Source organism: Belonocnema kinseyi, chromosome 4, assembly GCF_010883055.1.
Source record: "Belonocnema kinseyi isolate 2016_QV_RU_SX_M_011 chromosome 4, B_treatae_v1, whole genome shotgun sequence".
Taxonomy (NCBI): domain Eukaryota; kingdom Metazoa; phylum Arthropoda; class Insecta; order Hymenoptera; family Cynipidae; genus Belonocnema; species Belonocnema kinseyi.
The window spans coordinates 75,598,793-75,621,605 of NC_046660.1; the positions used below are offsets into that span (position 1 = coordinate 75,598,793).

A 22,813-nucleotide genomic window follows, 5' to 3' on the forward strand; every position below is an offset into this window, starting at 1 on the left:
AGCCCTAGAAAGAGTTTTCTGTCAAAATGTTCAATTTTCGAGTCCAAAACATAAATTTGTAAGTTACGTAATAAATCTTTAGCCTGAAAAAAATTTAATAGTTTTTCTCCATATTAAAAACTTGTTTTACCAAAAAAAAAGACGAGTTTTTAACCAAAGACTGGATTCCTCAACTAAAACTGATTAATTGTCAACCAAGCATTTTAGGCCAAAAAAAAAGAAGACCTACTATAAAAAATAAATGTTTGAATCAAAATTTTAATCAAGGAGGTTCTACAGTTGAAAAGAAAAGAAATTATATTAAAAATGTTGAATTTTTTATCCCAAAATAGGATATGTTTAAACTTACGTCATAAATGTTCAACAAACCAAACCAAAGCAAACAAACAAAAATATATATAACAGTTTTGCTCTATACGAAACTCCTTTATTTTTCTTTTAATGGTTAAAAAAATGTGAAATCGTAAGAAAGAAACTTCAAACCCGTCTTTCTCTACAGAGCATATCTCTCTCAATGCCTTTAACTTTCGCAGTCTTTTCCGCCACAGATCTCATTGACAACGCCCCATTGTTTATATATCCTTTGCCTATTTAGTTGTCTGTTTCCAGTTCAAAGGACTTCTTTCAGAGCTCTCCAGCTCGAAATTCGAGGAAAACTAACTTTTCTATAGAGAAGTTGTTCTCCAACTGCACATTCTCATCAAAAGGTCCTGGCCTGGAGAGAACATGGTTGAAGAGTTAGGAGCTTTCCGTAAACAGAAGATCCAAATTAATCAAGTGAGTGGCTCTCGCTGTTTGCAGACGCATTGTGTAATCGGATGTAAAATCACACACGGAAACGCTAGAACGTTTGTGTCGAAATTCCAAACTGATTATGCGAGCACAGTGGCCTAGTGTCCCTATCATACGCGAGTATGAGGAAGGCGGGCCCTACCGGAAGCGATGCAATGGCGGAGGGCATGTGAAGCATAGTGGCGCATGCGATTCACCCTTATACCCCGTGACGAAAAGAATCCCCCGGCAGAGTAACGTATACCCCTCGTGCCAGTCTCAGGACTAGTCCGCACCGAGATTCCGGCGCGAAGTGTCGTCCTCGTCGCGTGTGCCAAGTTCTAGATGGATGTCGCTGATTCGCGTCGTCCTCCTAGTACCAGCGGTTCTCGGCGCTATGCTAGTCGTCCCGTCCCATGTGGAAGGTTAGTGACGTCCAAGTTCGTCGCTCGTTACGAGTTCATTACAAGTTTCGCCACATGGTAGTAGAGCAATTCCTGGCAAAGGAAGTTGCTATCTACATTTTCCCATAAGGCTTACACGGTTGTCATAAGGATCGGTTTGCTGGATTGTAGGAAAACAGACCTTATGGCAAACCATAATGTGAAAAGTGAAATGTGCTTGTGGAGATTCTTCTTCATTTAATGAAGATACTTCCTTTTAAAAATAGTACCTTTTTTATGAAGATATTTCCTTTTAAATATAGTTCATTTTGAATGAAGAAGAATAATTAAGACTTTTAGTCTACCGAAAGTGTACACAAGTGTACCCTTCTACTATGAATCCACTAGCATCTTATACATTGTTTTTCTTTTTTGCTTAAGAAAATAAAAAAAAGACACACAAAAGTAATATTTCATTTGAAATAAATAATTGGCGTCAAAATGTACTAAAACAAAATTTCTCTTGAGCAATACGAAAACTGAAAGAAATTAAATTATTCTTCAGTTTTTACATTAATCAAAGGAGTAAACATAACTGAAGTTTGAAATGAGTTTGTAAGAAAGTAACGTAAAACATTATTAGGTTCGTATTTTTTTTTTGTCTACTGAATAGACATATAAACGATTTTTATGGTAAAAACGCAATAAAATCCCATATTAAAGATTAGTGGCGTCGAAGTTCATCACTCGTTGCAAGTTCGGCCACATGTAAATAAAAAGAGTACCTATTCTGCCGCTCTCGTGAAGAAAGTTTCTATCTCAATTTTTCCATAAGGATTACACGAATGCCATCAGGATTACACGATTGCCATAAGGATTACATGTTCGCCACAAGAAAGCGGATTGCAGGAAAACAGACCTTATGGCAAACTTTAATGTGACAAGTGAAATGTGCCTGTGGAAATTCTTATTCCTTTTTAATGGAGATAGTTTCTTTTAAAGATAGATTTCTTTATGAAGAAGAATACTGCAAAGTTTAAGTATACCTAAAGTCTACACCAGTGTACCCTTTCGATAGGAATCCAGTAGCACCTTATACATTTTTTTAACTTTTTTTTTCTAAATACAAATTAAAAAGGTATTGAAATTCTTATTCCTTTTTGACTGGAGACAATCATCAATCGTGCGATACGCGTAAGTGTAGTTTTCTCTTTCGTGGGAATAAATAACTTTAATGCAAAATTAACCATTTAAATAACTATTTATTTTATAAGTTTATTTTTTTTGTAAGGTCACAAAAAATACCTGTCCTAAAATTTTTAAGACAATTCAAAAACTTTTTGAGAATTTTAGATATGCCAGATCATAATTTTAACTAAAATGTTTATTGCATGTAATGATTGATATTAAAAAACAAAATTTAAGAAACATTTAAATTCATTCAAAAAAAGAATTTCTCACAAAATCGTTAAATCCTTATCGAAATAAGATGACTTTTTGACGAAAAATCTAAAGTTTTAAGCAACAAGAAGAATCAGTTTCAGTAAAAAAGAGGAATTTTCAACTTGCTACTCATTTTTTTCACCAAAGAGATCAATTCAATACTAACATGACAGATGTTCAATCAAAGAATATCATTTTTCAACCAAAATTGTAATAATCGATATCTCGTATACAAAAATTTTGAATGACGATAATTTAAAAAAAAACAAATTTGTGTTTGAAATATATTTAGAACTTATGAAAGCTTACAACAATTTCAAATCTATTCAAAAGTTATAAAATTTTTTAATACATTTTTAAATCACTACATTTATTCATTAATTTTTGGAAAATCTTTCAAAATTAGAAAATTCGGCTTAAAATCTTCTACATTATTCTCTGATTTTTAAAATCTTTTGACATTTTTTAAAGTTGTTAAAAAATAAGAAATTATTTTATATTTTTCCACGGATCTTAAGAAAACTTTTTTGTTCTGTTGAAGACATTCAAAATTTTGAATAAACATTTTGTTTTAAACATTTACTTTTTTTTTTTTTATTTTATTTAATTTAAAATTTATTTTTAAAACATTTTGTTTTAAAATTTTTTAATCTTTTAAACTCAGAATTATATTTCTTTCTAATTGAATGCGAGTACAAAATCTTTTTTATTTATTTCTTTTTTTAAATTCAAGTAAATCATTAAAATCGTTTTTTTTTCAATTTTTTCTTAAAATTTGTTTTACAAAATAAAAAATTAATAAACAATTTCATCAAGAAATAAAATGATTTAGTGGGAAATTTTGATGAATTAAATTAATGATGCAGAAAAATTATGACCATTATTATTAGATATATATAACCACTATTTAAAAAAATATTCAAAATCTTAATTTTTTATTTACATTTCAAATATCCCAAATAAAATTCCTCATTAGGATATTTGAATTCGCATATATCCACAAAGTTTAAAAGAAAAAACTAAAAACAGTTACTAAACTAAACCTTTGTTCATATTAAGTGCATAGGATTTGAAGACAAATTTAGAAATAATTTGCGTCAATGAACATCTTATTTAGGAATATGAGAAGTTGTAAATAGATTAAAAACATTTTTCAACTTTGGAATATTTCTATACATTTATACAATATTTCGTTTCAAATTGTCTAAATCGACTCAAGTCTGTTCTGAATTTTTGGAAAAAGCTTTAATATAATAGAAAATTTTCTAGATACTTTTTCGACATATCGGAAACCTTCGAAAATCTTTAATGAAATTTTTCGATGAACGTAGAGAAATTGTCATTGCATATCCTTCAAGCAAATAAACTTAAAAATAGATATTCAAAATATTTATTTTGTGTATAAAGTTCGTTATCCTTCTAAATTATCATTTTTCTGTAACTCGTTCCTTTCTAGACAAAACATCCTTTTCGGATGAATGTCCAGAAATTTTCTTGAAAAATAGTATTTTTTGTTTAAAAATTAATCCGTTTTGTTAAAAAATTTATCTCTTTTTTTAAATTGCAGCTAGTTAAAAATTCAAATCTTTTACGGTTTAGGATTCAATGACTTTGTTAAAAATTCGTTTGAACTTTTTTGAATTCAACTCTTTTAATTCAGGATTAATTTTTTTCATTTCAATGTCAGCTATTATTATATTTTTCATTTAAAATTTATATTTTTTGGTTGAAAATTCAACTACTTTGTTAAAAGTTAAGACACTTTATAAAAAATTTAAATGTTTATTGCAAGCTTCACATCTCATTAAGTTTACCATTCAAAATTAGTTTAATAGTTTCATAATGTTTCGTTCTTATAAATACGAAAAAACCAAGATATTTATAGAATAACCTTTAACCACGATAAGGAAGTGCAAGCTTTCATTCGACTGGATTATATTTATTTAGAGATTTTCTTTCTTTTAAAAAGGAAACAAGAGAATTATTCATCATCCTCCGTGATTAGTCAACGTGGATTAGAATTCCGCATGAAATTATTAACCGGCCTAAGATTTTTTCCTGACAATAAAATAACTTTGGCAGTAAGAAGAGAACATTTTTTCTTTGGTTTATGAGCGGGAAATTTAAAATTATTTATTCATGATCAAAGTGGTGTACATCGATTGAAAAAATGAATAACAAGAATGGAAATAGTTTAAAGACTTCAATTTAAGATTAGTTTTTTCATGAAAAAAAAGGATCTCCTTTTTCTTTTCTTCTTTCGATACACGATTGATTTCGATTGATAATAATCTAATAAAATATTTTTCCCCTTTATATAATACTTATATTACTAGAGTAATTTATTAAGATATTAAATTTTAGATTTTATAAGTATTGCGTAAATTTTTAATCCGATTTAGTAAAATATGAATAAGTTTTTCAATTGAAGGATATCTTATATTATTCAGTAAATTTTATATACATTTTTCATTTTACCTGCATTTTTCATTTCACTCATCGAAAAAAACTTCAGTTTACTGAATCCAAAGAGGGCCTTTCAGGTGATTGAAATTTATATGTAATTTTGTTTTCTTTCGCTCACCTTATAAATGTTGAGCCCGCTATTTTCCACTCTAAGAAGAAAATTCTTATTTATTTCCAAGCAAGGTGAAATGCATTTTGATGAAAAATAAAGTGAATGTACGTATCCGAAAGCATAATAGAATTTTTTTTCATTTAAGGACTTAATCAGTTTTAAATGCTTTTTATGGGTATTAAAATCCCATCCAGGCATATCAAATTATAATCCTAGCATCTCTCGATAATTCCAAGTGAATAGGTTTTTTCATAATAAATATGCTTGTAGAGTAAAGATATATCTAGCGCTGAAATTGTAGAAAAATTGCGTTTAAATCATGGCAAAAGCAAACCAAAAATAACCAAAATATCAAGAAACTTTACGCTTTATTAACTTTTTTGCATTTATGTTTACTTATTATTGTGAGAAAATGTAGATTAAAATTAAAATTTTAGAAACTATTTATTTTCTTCGTGTCAATTTATACCTACAAAGGATTGCAAACAATTATTATTTAAGCAGATTTTTTTATACTACTGCGATTTTTGATAGAAATTTTAATTAAATGATAATTTAAATAAAGACTGACCAACTTTGTTCTTTAATAAACAAATAGTATATTAAAATGAGTTTAGCAAGCGCACAAAATGAACAAATTTACGACGTATCAAAAGCTGTAAGTTTAAATTTGTCGGGTAAAAATACAAACGTAGTGTGCAATTACAGAACCACATGCTAGTGAAATTTATAATCCTTGCGAATTTCAGAAATACCCTTTGCGTTTGGGTGAAACCAATATTTATAGTAACAGGAATTTTATGGTGAATTCGATAGTTTATCAAATTTAATTTTAGATTTTGACATTTCGCATTTTAAATCTGAATTTTTAACAAAGAAAAATCAATTTTCAATAATACAGTTATTTTTTCAACCAAATATTTAAATTTTTATCTACTTAATTGATTTTGAAACCAAATCATGTAATTTTTTAACAAAGTCATTGTCAACCAAACAGATGTATTGACAACCATATAGTTGAACTGAAATTTAAATATCAAAGTATTACATTTTTCTTTAAATTTATCATTCTATTTTACGGTTTTCAAAACGACTTTTAATTTGTTAATAAAACAGTTTCAAAGATTTTAAATTTGAAAAGCTTAACATTCTCTGTTTTGTTAAAAATGATTCTTTTTTTATTTAAAATTCTATTATTCTCGTACAAATTTGAATTGTTTTATATAGAACCCATTTTTTGTTGGAATTGAACTTTTTCCGATTAAAAATTAAAATCTATTCTTGGTTGAAATATCCACTGTTCTATTTTTCGTTAAAAATTTATTTCTTTTGTTGCAAATTCAACTACTTAGTTGTAAATTGCCCTTTTTTGTTATTTTTTCAATTTAACATTGTTTTGTTAAAAACTAAACCATTTTTTTAACAAATCATATTTTTCTATCATAAATTTTAGGTTTTCGAACCAAATATTTAAAAAGTTTTAAGGTGGATTTTTAGCGTTTATTTAAACTATAAGAAACTTATTCTTTTCTATAAGTATTGGCAAGCATTTTTTTCTATCAGATTCCATAGATAACAATAAGAAAATCCAAATATTTTTCGTTGTAATTTTTTTCTGTGGTCAAATATTCTATATTTAACTTTCGGTTAGAAATTCATCTTTTTAATTGAAAATTGTATTATTTGGTTCAAAATTTCAGAAATGGTTTAAAATTTACCAGTTTTGTTAAGCAGGCATCGTTTTTGATCCAAAATGTAACAGTTTTGTAGAAAATTCCATAATTGGATGGTAATTCTCGTCTTCTATGACGGAAAAACTTTTTTTTTATTTAAAATTGAACTATTCTTCAAAAAATTAGTCACTCTGTTTAAGAAATTTATTTCTTCTTGAGGATGCTTCATCTCTTCTAGTTGAAAATGCAACGGTCTGGTTAGAAATTTTTTCATTTAGTTGAAAATTAACCTATTTGTTGACAGCGTACACTTATTATCTACTCTAATGAAAATTTCATTCTTTTTGTTGTTATATATTAGTTTTTTTTGAAAAGTAAACCATTTGGATCCAAATGCAAATGTCACATTAAAAATGGAATATTCAACTGTATTTTCAAAAAGGCATATTTTTTTTTAAAAATATAACTTTCGTGTTAAAACTTCGTCTTCTTTTACTGGATATTTGTCCCTCTGAATTGAAAATTCATGTTTTTGAGTAGAAAAGTTCTGGTCGAAATTTTAGCTGCATTCTAAAAAATTAGTTTGATCAAAAATGCAACTGTTTTTTTTTTAAGTTTAAACTTTTTTTTAAGGATTTTACCATTTGGCTGAAAATTAATCTGCTTTGTTGCAAATTTAATTACTTTTTGTTTGAATTAATTTTTTTTTTTAAATCGGGATGTCTAGTCAATATTTTTCATAAGCTTGTCTAGTCGTGCCGAATTCTTGAGATCATTGTGCCATTATCTTTTCCAACTTCTCGAATTTATCGAAATTACTAGACACAGTCAAAAGTTTGTCTCTTTGAATAGAAAATTGATCTTTTTGGGCAAAAAGTTCTTCGAGGAAAATTCAACTGTTTAAAAAATAATAATTTGTTTAAAAATTTAACAGTCTGTGTTTCAAGTTAATTGTTTTTTGTTTGAAAATTCGATTATTTTTTTACACGTTTATCTTTTTAGAAAGATCAATCATTTTATTAATAATTTAAATGTTTCATTCAAAGTTAATCTTTTTTTAAATATATTTTTAAGTTAATTCTCAAGTGTTTTCTATTTTTTTGATATGGTATCTATACATCACTTTTATTTTAAAGAATATTAACAAATAAATTTAAGAAAACAGTTCCTAAGAAATTAAAAAATTTAATGATCCAATAACCCTTATAACTTGCAAACCATTAAATTGTCTCTTGGTATATTCTTGACTTTAGTTCGACCCGAATAAAAGAAATTTCTTGTTTATCTTCTTTCTTCTACTCTCTTATTTTCTTCTTCTTTGTTCTCTATATCGCGTAATTTATCGAACGAGCGTCAAATTGCCTCGAGCCATAGTCACATCGTCCAGGGTTAATCGAGGGATGGAAGCGCTTCGGAGACGACTTTGGCAGGGTCAAAGGTCCTCGACTTTCCTCCGGATTTGGCGACAAGGGTGACAAAAACTCCCTGGATTCTACAAAGCAAGAGGGAGTTTCGACTCCGTGGAACCTTAACCCACCATTGACGATTAACCCTCATAGCCAGTGGAATGTTTTGTGTGGTATTAGAGGACCGTGATTGAGTCATTCGAATTGATGCGGACTATTGTTCGCTTCCTCTATTGTACTCTCCCTCAAGTCCGCTCGATGTTCATTAATATACAGTACACTGATCGACTATTCTCGGTTTAGAATTTCCAACAATGTTCTCTCCTTCTTAATGTCATTAATCAAATGATACAAAACTACGCATTATATTACATATTCATATTTATATTCAATTATCCCTCTTGCATTAATTTTCTATAATTTTGCCAACTGTTGCTTTAAGGGAAGAGACGTGCTCGAAAGTGTCAGAATACATGTCACTAAAAACTAACTTGGACGTTAAAATTTGTATAATTGAGCTGCCGGATCGAAGAAGGGCACATAAACTTATTTCGACGGTGGTGCGAAGACCCCTGAAGGCTTTGAAAACAAATTTTTTTAATTTTAATTTTAAGGCTATATCTAGCGGTAGAATTTCATTGCACGCCTTCTTTACCACAGGCAAAAATTTGTAGCTATTTTAGTTTTCCAGTTAAAACCAAAAAACTAATCTTTTTGGAAAGATCCATCTTAATTTGTTTTTCACTTCAACTCGTGCTCAGTTAGTTTTCAGTCTTTTTTAACAGACTTCTCAGGTTATGTAGTTTGAAATGTCCTTCGACTGATAGATGTAAAGAAATATAAAAATTAATAATAGGGAATTGTTTTTCATTATTTTCTTATGCGTGCTGCACATCGGGCTTTTGTAACTTCCAGCGTTTCGTTTATCGAGCAAATTTTGAGCAAAAAAAACTTCCAGCAAGAAAGTTGTTAACCACAGTACAAAGAAGTTTTCAGGAAAGTTTTAACCCAATTGGACAGATATTAAAGAAATTATTAACGTCTCAAGTTGCTGGCGGCTAGGCAATTGGCGTGCGGGTTGTCGGAAGAGTCTCAGAAGCGATTTGCAATACTGCATACAAGCATACAAGCATTTTTTTCTATCAGATTTAAATTTTAACATTTAAATCACTACATTTATTCATTAATTTTTGGAAAATCTTTCAAAATTAGAAAATTCGGCTTAAAATCTTCTACATTATTCTCTGATTTTTAAAATCTTTTGACATTTTTTAAAGTTGTTAAAAAATAAGAAATTATTTTATATTTTTCCAGGGATCTTATTAATAAAAAGATACAAATACAAACAAAAACGACAAAATGGTTGACGTTTCAACCTAAAAAGATGATCAGGCCATATCCAAGTGTTACACATAAATAAATAATATTGCATGATTTATGTACCAGAGAATGTTTTTTAAACAAACTGTACATAAACATTTAATAGTTGAGATTCACTGAATTTCTAATTCCGCGAATTCTTCAGCGCTTGAAATTTGTGGAATTAAAAAAGTAAAGGATCAAAAAATTGCATTTGTTTTCCATTCATGTTGTAATAAAGCGTTCATTTTTTTTTATTAATCGAAACATAAGCCTAGGGACAGCAAGACACAAAATATGACTTTCGACGATGACAGCTGTTCTGAATAAAAAATAATTGCTTTATGCTTTCGGTAAAAATGAGTTAAGGATATGGGATAAAATATTTTTTAATAAAATCAACGTACAGATACTATACTAAATTCAATATAAAAAAATTAAGGCTTCAAGTCGGTGAATATTGCGTTATTAACAAAAGGTAATAGTTAAATTCTCAACATACATAAATCAATTTTCAACCTACTGGTGTAATATTTATACAAAAAAGATTGAGTTTCAAACAAAAAATCTTGCTTTTTAAAACAAACGCTTGATATTTTAAGCTAATAAGAAGACGAATTTTTTAGAATGCCGTTGAATTTTTAATCGAGAACTTCTTTTAAAAAATATTAATTTTCAATAAAGGAAATATGAATTATTAATCCAAACAAACGAATTTTTCTCAAAGCAGTTGAATTTGCGAAAAACCAGACAACTGTTTTGCAAGAAATTCAAATTTTTAGTCAAATAATTTTATATTCGAAAAAACTAGTTAAATATTTAAGCAAATAGTTAAATTTTCAACTCACATGAATGAATTTTTATCCAAATGATCCAATTTTTTAACAAAAAATATTGAACTTCAAACTACAAGAGTGTCATTTCAAACCAAGCAGTTGAATTTTTCAGACAGAAATACGAACTTCTTAGAGTAAAGTTAAATTTTTGACCCATTGGGACAAATTTTCTATCTAGAAATGCGAACTTTCCACAAAACTGTTGAGAATTTAGCAAAAGAATTTGATTTTCAGCAACATTTTTTTTTTGACAGAGAATTTTAACTCTATACCAAATAGTTGATATTTTAATTTTAAAAACTCTTAATGAAAACATAAAAATTGATATTTTAAACGAAAAGCGGTTTTAATATTAAATTAAAGACAATTAAACTCAACGACAAATATCAATTAATAACTGCATAGTTACATTTTTAACCAGCAATATGTTTAACCACCGAATCTTCAATAAAAAGGTGAATTTTCTACAAAATGATTCAATTTTAAAAAAAGTTAAATCTTTAAAAAAATAGTTAATTTCTAAAAAACGTAAGTTTTTCAGCTAAAATGATGAATCTTCAAAATAAAAGGAATATTTAACAAAAAAGTTAAGCTTTCAATCTAGTAGTTAAATTTTTAATAAAAAAACCAATTCTCAACAAAAACTGTGATATTTGATATTTTAACTAAAAAATATTGATGCCCAACGAAAAATATGTAATATTTGCTATTTAAGCTAAAACGATTTTAATTTTTAACCAAAAACTGTTGAATTAGACTATAAAAGATGAATTTTTAACAACACAGTTAAACCTTCAATTCAAACAGGTTATTCTTATCAAAAAAGTTTAACTTATAAACTAGAAAAGGCCTAATTTATACTAAAAGAAATAAATATTCAATGAAAGAATTGAATTTTTTATCTGAAAAACATTTTGCGGTCAAGAGGAAAAAATTGAATAACAAACTGTCGAGTTGTTACCAAAATAGTTAAGTCTTAACCAACCCAGGAAAAAAGAACCGATAGAAAGCGAGTCGGGTTGAATTGCGTATCTGTCATTTGTAGATTAAAATAATGAAAATGAAATCGGTTCGTCACATTATTAATGGGTGACCTGTGCGCGACACTTTAAATCTGCCATTTGAAATTCGTCAAAATGCTGAGTGAATAGAGTTGAATGAGACTGACAAACCTGAAATAATTTCTATGAGCATTCAACGATTTATTAATGTGCATATGAATGGGTTGAGATTCAATATGAAATAGAGTTTTTAAAAGATCACACCCAATGGTAAAAATACGATGCGCACATATCAATTTTCAATAAGCGTGAATCTGCTAATTGTAGCTTACATCAGGCTGTGTTCAACTGAAAGTGGACTATGCAGATTAAAAGTTTAAAGAATTAATTGTTTCGAATGAGAAGTATGAGGTAATAAATTTGAATAGCACAATTCAGTTAATAAAAAAATAAGAAAATTCAAATTATATAATATTGTAATAAATTATAATTGATACGCCAATTTATTTTAAAATTCAATTTTTATTTAGTTGTAATTCTCTGTTTCGCATGCAGAAATCTCGATCTGTCCCCGATCGGGACCAGACCAGTCCGGATCGGGTCCTGATCGGGAATCCTGGTCGGGGCCAGATCGCGGATGAAACACACGCCCAGATGGGGGCCAGGTCGGCACACCCGATCGGTGCCCGATCGGTACTAGATCAGTCTCATTATAATCAATTCGTGAATTTCAAGAATGGAGATTTAATATAAGTAAAATTGAAACTATCGAATGGTCCTCTCATTTCGAAGGCCACCTTAATATTTTGAATTTCCAATTAAGTTATTTTAATTAAAATTAAAATACTACAGGCACGAATAGGAGAGGTCTCAGACTGCGAAATTTAATTATACTTTTCAGAAACGTAAGATTATTGTAGATTGTATGAGTTTCGAGGAAAAGGTTTGTTTTTTTTTATGAAAAAAATGGATGATAACCAGAAATATTTTAAATAACAGTTTTAATTTCTTGAAAAAAATTTTGTCTATAAAACTTCCTAACAAATTAGAAAAAGTTTTTTCGCAAAAAGATTCCCTAGAACTTGACATTTTCGAAAGCTTCCGAAGAAAATCATTGGAAAATAACCTACGATTTACGATTGATTGACCTTTTACTATAAATAAATTCAATTTTCTGTCAATTGCATTACTTCTTAAAAAATTCGGGAAGGTGGTTGTAAATAATATTGTCGCAAAAAATTGAGCTATAATTTATTAGATCGTTTTATTTTTTCAAGTCTGTTGAGAAGCAATATGGACAAAACAACTTTCAGAAAAATGAAAATTTTAAAATGAAATATTCCTGGTTATTTTAAATATTATTTACAGAATATGCATTTGATTAATTTTTATAATTATTAAGTAATTTAGAGCTAATGGACATTTTTATAAGTTGAAATGTCATTGCTTATAATAAAAAAGAAATATAACTTTGTTTAGCATTTGAAGCTTCGCGCGAATAGCAAACAATTAGTTGCCGAATGCGACGCATGCGCGTCGCATTTCTTAAATAATAATTGAAAACAAAAATACTTGATAAATTTAATCATATAATAATATTTGACTCATTTAATGGTAAATATATTACTTTTACCTGAAACAATTTAATTAATTATTCATTTATTTGAGGTTAGTTTCAATGAGCCCGCAGAGTGAAATTACTTACTCTCATCTTCCTCGCACAGGTTTCGAGGTCTACTGAATGGTGTTTGGTGCCTTCGAACACGTGGTTTACTCGCCTTAAATACTTTAAACCATTGCTAGAATATTATAAACGAGTAGTATGTATACAAATCTCACTGCACTATCAGAAAAAACCAAGCAGCACTAGTTCTGCGAGCGCATGGAGATGGTGTTTCAGTAGGAAATCGGTCGGGCCCAGGTGTGGGCCACAGAGTTCTACCGATCAGAGCCAGATCGGGAAATCCGATAGGGGCCAGATCGTTATTACGTTTGAAATCGGGCGATCTCTGCAATTCTCATTTATCCATTTGCATAACGAGAATTTATGAACGTAAATTAAAAGAAAAAATTCAGTTTTTGTTGCGTAAAATATATTTAAAAATTTTCAACATTCAGATGGAGTGTGATACAAATATGTGAAAACCAATGTTCAACATAATCAGTTAAAATGCCTAAAAATAAATAGTCTGTAAATAAAAATAGACCACTGGTATGCCAGGATTTTCTTAAAAGTTGCCCATTGAACTCTTTTTAAATCAATAATTTGAACTGTTCAAATTAAATTTGTTCTATTTAAATTAATAATTTTCTATCAGAATTATCGTTCCTCTATCGGTTAATGCTAGTTTATATTCGCTACTGAATGGACCCGAGAAAAAAATTACGTGGCTGATTAAAAAAGTTGATTTCTTATTCGAAACTCACTCTAACCTATGGGTGGCTATCTGGAATTCCAGTGACAGATACGAAATTCAGAAGACCTCAAAACCTATTCAAATGCAAGTGAATGGATTTCTGCTTTCTGGGAAAAAGCTGACTTTTCCAAAAAAAATTTTTAGGCCAAATAGTTAAATGTTTCAACTTCAAAGATTATTGCCAACCAAAATTGACTAAATTTGAACAAACAATTAGAATTTTCAAAAAAATTAAAATTTTAACAACGAGGTTCCACTTGTAACAAGTAGAAAAATTGTCATTCAAAAAGATCAATTCTTAACAAAAAATATAACAGTTCATATTTTATTTTCAAATAAAAAATAGTCAAATTCAACCATAAAATATGTGTTTGCAAAAATTGGTTGAATCTTGAAAAAAAGAATAATTTTAAACTAAATAAATGCACGTTCAATCAAAAAGGACAATATTTCTACCAAAATGAATGAATTTTCACAAAGTAAGATTTTTTTATTCAGGTCATTAATATGCAGTATACTGATCGACCATTTCCGGTTTAGAATTTCCGACAACGTTCCTCGCTTCTTAATTTCATTAATCAAATAATACGAAAGTGCGTACATATGATATTACATATTCAAATTGATATTAATTATTTCATTGAATTAATTTTCTATAATTTTTAAAACGGTTGCTCTAAAGAAAGAGCAGTACTCCGAACTGACGCAATACTTGTCTTTAAAAAGTAACTTCAACGTTACAATTTTGAAACTTCTTTACGTAATGCTAGGGTAAGAAAAATGTTTGATTTCTCAATTGGGGATGTTAAAAAACTACGTTTTGCTATTTTAAAAACTTTTTCCACCCTCCTCTTCTTTGTCACTGATCATTACTCAAAGCCTGAATTCCCTATGATAAAATGAAATACACATCATCCCATTATTTTAACAGATTTTACAGCCTATTATGCTCCCAAAACAGGGGAAATAGAATAATTTTTCACTGAAATAGTAGAGCAACTAGAACAATCAATTTTCTAAACAAAATAAATATATAGGACCAATATTAAATGAATTAAGCAAATAGATGGATTTGTAATTATATAGTCGACTTTTCAAACCGAAAGGATTCAACCTTTAACCAAAAACAGTTGAATTTTTAAAGAAACAATGGAATTTTCAAGCAAAAGAGAAGGATTCTGTAGAAGACAGTTAAATTTTGAATGAAGAAAGATGATTTCTGAATAAAAAACGTTTCTACAAAAAAATCAAATTTTCAATCTAAAACGGCGAATTTCAAAAAACTGATTTCCTAACAAAATAATTTAATTCCTAACAAAATAGTTGCACTTTTAATTATCTCTTTGAATTTGTAAACAGAAAATATGGATATTAAAAATAGAAAAATTAATTATTAAGCCAAAGATATTGCCGTAGCATTTACAGATAGTTAAACTTTTAAGCATAACAGAACGAAATTTTTAACAAAATGGTTGACGTTTCAACCTAAAAAGATGAATTGGCAAGCAGATGGTATAATTTTTGAAAAAAAACACTACACTTCAGCCATACACAGCTGCGTTCAACTTTCAACCAATTAGTAGAATTTTCAATAGAAAAAAAATGAATTTTTAATGAAAAATATAATAGTTGATATTTCAGCAACAAAAAATGGTTTCATCTGAAAACGAAAATACTCGAATTAATAACAAAAGATGAGCCGTTAACTAAAAACATAATAATTTATATTTCAACCAACTGCATGTTTAAAAAAAACTGTTAAATTCCACCGAAAAAGACGAATTTTCAACAAAATAGTTGAAACCCTTATTAAATAGAATTAATTTATAACCAAGAATAGGTCATTTTAACAGAAAAGAATGATTTTCTAACAAAAATAAGCAAATTTCAACCAAATATGTGAATTCTAAATTCGAAAAGATAGTTTTAAATTCAAAATATTAGTTTTAAACCAAAAATTAAATAGTTGTATTTTTGATTCAAATATTATTTCTTAACGAAACAGTGGAATTTCAAACACTAAAATTAAGTCTTGAACTAAGGAAATTAATTTTTAACTACAATGATGCACCTAAAAAATGTATTTTTAACAAGAGTTAAACATTCACTCATAAAGATGATTTCTTTTTTACAAAAAGGTTAATTTGAAAAAATTGAATCACTAAATTGTTTATCAGCGAGATAAATCTGCATCAAAAAGAATACATTTTAAACTAAGTCGTTCGCCTTTCAACCAAATTCACTAAAAAAAATGACTCTTTAACACAATAATTAAATTTTCGAAAAACTAGTAAAATTTTCAAGCAAACGAGATGAATTTCAAACAAAAAATAAAATATTACACTTTTCAATGAAAAAAAGTGGAATTTTCGTTATGGGTTCTATCAACTCAGTTTGGATTAAAACCATATAGTTAAGCCAAATTGTTACATTTTTACCCTACAACGATGAATTTTCGACCAAAAAGTCGAATTTTTAAACAAAAAATATTAAACTTTAATAAAAAATCGTTGAATTCAAAAAGTTGAACTCTCAATAACATATTAATAATTTTTAATCAAGCAATTACATTTTAAACCAAGGAAATTGTTTATCTGCCAAAAACGATTGGTTTCTAACAATTTTTATTGATTAAATTTTCCAACCAAGAGGATTTATTTTCTATCGAAACATACGAATTTTTAACAAAATACATGAATTGTCAACAAATAATGGAATAGTTAAATTTTAAAATAAATAAATGACATCATTTTTTACTTTAGTGATGAATCCTAATCTGAAAATATGAATTTCGAAGGCAATAGTTTAACTTTCGCGAATTTTTAACAAAAAAGTTCATTTTGACCGAAACAGAAAAATTTTTATCTAGATATTTGCACTTTCAATTCAAAAAATAAAGTTTCGACAGATCAAAATTGATCAAAAAAGTTTAATTTCGAACAAATTGATCAATTTTTAACCAGTAGATTTTAGATCAATAAGAGAATATTGAAACCAAAAAGTTGAATTATCTACCAAAATAACTGAATTTTTTATCCGAAAAGATGGGCTTAAAATAAAACAGTTAAGTTCTTAACCTAAAAATATGAATTATCAACAAAAGATTTTTTTTCTTAACCAAACAGTTGAAATTTTGAACCAAATTATCAATTTTGAGCGTGTTTTGTTTTCTAGTATTTTAAAATTCTGGAAGGAAAATCTGTAGATAAATCAGCAGGGATTTCATTCCTCCTGAATTTAGACATTTCATCACAGCGGGTTCGGGTTGTATTTAAAAAAATACTCTAGTGCTGTATTTTTAAGGGGAGCTGCTATTATTGTGTTTACTTTAGTAATTAGGTTCTTCAAGTTTCCGATAGAATCGAATTGAGAGTCCCAAAGAGAGGCTAGGGAACCTCAGGCCATAGATATCTAGCGTACCTTTTCTTCCTTTTCTGCCTGACGGAACTCTCACACTATCTACTTCTTTCCCTTGTTCTCGACAGCATTGTCGATCGTTTTCTTGAACGGATCAAGCTTTACGAGCGCCGACTTGGTGCAAGTACACGATCGACTTCTTTACTTATAGGTGAAAGTTTTACAGCACAAAACGTTAGACATTTTACCGAGATGGCTAATAATCCAAAAGTGGTTACGAAACGTTTAACCGAGCGTGAGTACACCCCTTACGTCGCTCCAATGATTCTCCATCCAGAAAAGTGGAACAATTGCTTTCAGTTTAATGTATGTAAATCTGAAACCATTTATCATTTTATGTATAAGTTTCAGCTGTAAGATTAATTTCGAAAATCAACGTCACATTTTCTATAGAACAATTTAGTATAGAACCCATTTTTAATAAAGGAAAAATCTTTCGTTCAAGCAAAAAAAAAATTTGGTTTTTATAGAATCCAAATTTTATTTTCCGTACAAAAAAACTTTAGCTGCTTCTGAAATATTATTTTTTTCGTTAAGTTTTGTGAACATGAAAATGCTTTTCGAAATTGGGAACAGGTATTTTACATTGGGCTAGAATCGTCAAAACACCATATAAACTGAAAAAAATTTTATTTAGGTTTAATGTAACAATTAATCGTGAAATACAATATTTTGAATAAGAAATCATTTTGTAGCTTTTTTTAGCTAGAAAAAGATAACTCTATAATACGAGTTTTTTATTCACAAATTTTCTATCTGCCACTTCAAGAGCATCACTCTCTATATTAACTTAAAAAATTAATGAATCTTGCAAGATTAGTATAGATCTGAAATATTTCCACAAGATAAACCCAGCGACTGAATTTTCATGCATAATTATTGGTATAAACTCAATTTGAAAAAAATGTGTATCATTTATATAACAAGAACATGAGTTTTGAAAAAAGACAAAAAAGATCAATATGTTCTTTTCAGAAATCAGTTCTCTATAAACCTTATTTGTGACCCTGAAAAAAGATTTGCGGTTTGTGTGGTATTTGAAGTTATTCTAAAATCCTATCCAATCAACCTTCCAACCAAATTAAAAAAATTACCGACTTTATTACATTTTCAAAAAGTTATAGAACGTAATTGAATAAGCTAACCTATGCGTGGCACTAACCTAGAATTATTATAATCAAATTCATTTTACGTGTGACTTAATTTACTACATTAAAATTAATGATTTATTTAAGTATAAAAAGAATTAAAATATAAAATATTCTTAGTTTGCAATCTTAAAATGACAAGTTAGAATTGATAATAAAACTTTATTTTTTCCATTTCGAGACAAATTAAATAAATGCTTAAATAAAAAATGTGAATTAAAAAAAAAAAATTAAGTTAAATGGTGTGTCAGAAGTCAAATAAATAAGTTTTTTTCATAAATTTTAATGAATTTTTTTATATTTTCATATCAATCAACCTTTAAATTTCTTAAGATGTTTGTTTAATTATCTTGAACATTTCATTGATTTAATAAATATTTGTTTTGTCGTAGACGAATTTAATTAAGGTATAACCTACTAGGTTTTAATTGTGAATTTTACTTATTATTAATAACAGGTGATATATGAGCAGCACGAATGAGGAAGATTTAGAGAATACTTAAAAAAATATTTTTTTCGCATTATAAAAAACCGTCCCTTCAACATAATTCTTTTTTTGAACCCAGAATATGTTGGAAAAATTGATAATCATTTAAAATGAAAATAAAATAATATTACAAAAAATTTCTTTGAACCAAAAAAATGTCTGAATAAAAATAATTTTATTTGCAACAAGAAAACTTTGATTTAACTGAAAGCTCATGAATATTTTTTTTCATTTTCAAAAAATTCCTTTGAATTAAAGACTTATTTTTCTTCATTTAATTTTGTACGCATTTCAAGTTTTTAGTTCTATTTATATTTTGATTTAAAAAAATAATAAAAGCGCTTCAAACCTAATCTATCTCAAAAATAAAAATCGTTTACTTCTGTAAAGACTGTAATTTAGGTGAGCCATTTTGTTATATGTAATTTTCGCAAAATATTTAATATAAGCCACGCGGGAAAACTTCTTGTAACAGGTATTTATGAGGTGTCCACGATTTTTTTGTTAAAATAATGCCATGTTTCTGGTTCGCTATTTTGAATTTGAAATTTCCATGATAAAATCCGTAATCGGCGAACTAAAGATCCTTTGATAAGGGATTTTTATATAAATTCCATAATTCTCTTTAATAAAATCGTTCAATATTTTTACCTGTCGTGTTAAATTTTGTAATCTTATATCCGATATTTTTAATTTTTATACTTCAATATGAAATTCGTGATCAGAGACCTGAAAAATTCCCAAGACCAAATGAGTGTTAAAATTTAACATCTTTTATAACACTGTCTACCGTTTTACATTGGCGACTTTGAATTTTGAATACTGAATTTGAAATCAGCGATCTGTTTTTTACCTTTATATAAAGAATGCCTCCTTTCCTACCTATTTTTCAGAAACTTTCCCATTTCTCGTTTTTTGGCTTCAATCTGAACTGTGTTATTATAAACTTTTATTTAAAAGTTCTAATATTTGTTTGAAGATTAAACTGTTTAGAGAAAACTTTCCTTTTTCTGCTTGATCGAAACTTATTTTTCTAACTGAAATTTTAACTCATCCATTTTTGGTTGAAAATTGGTTGTCTTTGCCTAAAAAGTCAATCATTTTCCCGTTGAGAATGAATCTTCTTAAGTTAAAATTTAACTAATTCGTTAAAAATACAAACTTATGTAGAACCTTATTATTATTGGTTTAAAATTCGACGATTTTGTTTAAAATTCATTTTCTGATATTCAAAAATTAATTTTTCTAACTGGAATGTAACTAATACATTTTTAGCTGCATTTTTTCATAATATTTTGTAGACTTCAAATTTTTGTTTCCAAAAAGATGGTCCTTTTTTGGAAATACCAATTTTCTAATCTAACGCGCCAACATTACCTATGCAATTGTTAGAAAATTATTAATCTTCTTTTAAACATAATAATTACAACAACAACAAATTTCAGTTTCCGACGAAAAACATTAACGCATTCTGATGAAATTGTTTCAAAATCAGATTCTTGCTAATTTTTCTTTTTAATTTCTATATTACGGTGAATAGAAAGTTAAAATAACATAAAACCTTCAGAAATTATAAGTCATGTTATAATCTTTAAAAATTTGTATTTGAATTTTTTGCGAAAAGACCCCCTTCTGATGAAAAATTCTACCATAAAGCTTGATTAATATTTACAATAATTCATTAAAGGGGATTATTTAAAGATATAATTTCGTATTTTAAAATATAAAACTACATATCAATTTTTAGACATTATTTTTAGGCACTGTAGCGGAGTTCAAAGTGAGAATGAATAAGAGAGAATTTTATAAATAATTACTTATTATTTTCCCCTGTGCAATAGGCTTTTTTTATATAATATTATATATTTATTCTTATTTAGTTTATTGCAAAGTAAAATAAATTTAAATAGAAAAGAAGCAGTTGTTGAAAAGACGATAAAAAGCAAGAAAAGGAAATCGATTTGTGCAGCATCGGCAATTCTTTCTTGAAAATATGACATACTTTCTGCGTGGGGGCTATTATTTTTCCCGAAGGTTTATTCCATGCTTATTATTTTCTAGAATTTACTATCTTTGAAATTGCAAATGTTTTTACGTGCATATATTATTTAGTGGTTTCAGAATGATTTCTTGTATTACAATAAAAAATCATGAAATACCGGAACTATTCCTTTTACGAGCTTTTACGGAAATTATCCATTTCTTGACAAATGTATTTTATGATTAGAGGATAAATGTGGTTAAAACATATTTAATAATCAGGAGAATTTGCGTTTAGTAAATTAAGTAATATTTTTGGTTAGTTTTATGTTTCAAAAATAAATTTTAGGGATGAGGATTATCCCTTAACCTCATCTTTGTAATAAAAACGCATCTCAAAGGGTACCAATAACACTTTTTTAAAAAAAACCAAATTCACTAGTTAAATGACTACTTGATAAAGGATTGCGCGTATTTCACAGGGTTCGATGTAATGACTTCTAAACACCGTTCGGGATTAAAAAGAAAAACTATAATTTTCTTATTAAAAGTAAAAAATGTTCGACTCACTATTTTGGTAAGTCAAAAGACAGAACAAATGTCATAAATCAGCCTATTAGTGACTCACAGTTTTACTAAAGAAAAATGGTATTTTCTACTTGTCTTGAATATTAGAAGATTGGTCAAATCTGCAATTTATAGAAAATTATATATTTAAGTTATTTTTAATTTCTTTGCCACCTACGTATCTTCTATTATATGTTAAAAAGCAAAATATTAATTTACAGGTCACGATTATGCGATAGGTGAAGTTTAGCATATTGAGAAATTCAATTAATTCGGATTATTAGTTACATTGAATTATGGTAATGTACATGGATGCGTTGGATTAAATGTAACTTTTTGGTTTCAAATTACGATACATTTGGGATAAATGCATCTGTTAAATATGTTGATGTGTCTAATTTTGAAATGACGAGAAGGTGGAACCGAAAATTGTTTGAAAAGTATTTAATTAAGTGAAATCAATACCAGGTGAAAATATGAAACAATCCACTGGATATTAAGGTACATAAACTTTATATTAATTAATGCTTGCACTTTAGGCATATAATTGAAATTGGCCTTTGTATCAGCGTTTTTTCCAGATTTTTATGATCACAAATTACAAAAATTATGTTGAAATATCGAGATTTTAAATGAAGGTAACTAAAAATCAAAATGAAGCGGATTTTATAATTGACGTCACAAATTCGAAACAAGATTTAAAACATTCATCTAGGAAAATAATATATTAACAATCAATAGCTTCTGCTTCTTGTCTTCTAATTTAAAATTAGTGCTTCGAATCAAATTGTATAGGATTCGTATTTAAAATAACTTAGGTAAAAAGATTACCAAGACAAAAGATGCGCTAAACAGAATTTACATTTTAAAAAAAGCATAATTCCATAATATAATTTTTGTTTAAATTGAGGAAATGTGACACTCATGAAATTTTTTCCCCTCAAAGGTGATGTTCGAAACCATAAAAAAGGTCGAGTATTCCCTTCAGATAAAAATATGCCGGATTATAATTTTCTCTTTCAGCATATTATGCCGGATTTTAATATTGCCTTTCAGCTTATTTTATCGCCAACGTAATTTTTGAAGTTTTTAAAAGTATACGATTTTTTAGTTCCTTAATATAAAAAGTATTTTCTGAGTGAAATATACTGATTTAGTTTTAAATTGTTGCCAACCTGATAATATTTGTATACTTTCAGGTCTTATTGCTTAATTTTCTTATTTCTGTATGTGGTAAGCCAAATTTTTAGCGAGCAAGTTTCACAATCCTAATTTAAGTATACTTCAATTTTGATCAGTCGAAATGAAAGTGAATATTTTTGTATACAAAAACCTCATTTTTTAATA

At 27.8% G+C, this 22,813-nt stretch overlaps 1 protein-coding gene across 1 annotated transcript in view; it reads left to right on the forward strand.

Moving 5' to 3' along the window:
• The first annotated feature begins 1,107 nt into the window (after positions 1-1,107).
• LOC117170965 (lachesin-like) overlaps positions 1,108-22,813 on the forward strand; it is a 266,217-nt gene continuing 244,511 nt past the window's right edge. Inside the window, exon 1 of the mRNA XM_033358007.1 lies at positions 1,108-1,196. Within this exon, the coding sequence (XP_033213898.1) occupies positions 1,121-1,196 (76 nt within the window). The 5' untranslated portion in view covers positions 1,108-1,120. The remainder of the gene's footprint in view (positions 1,197-22,813) is intronic.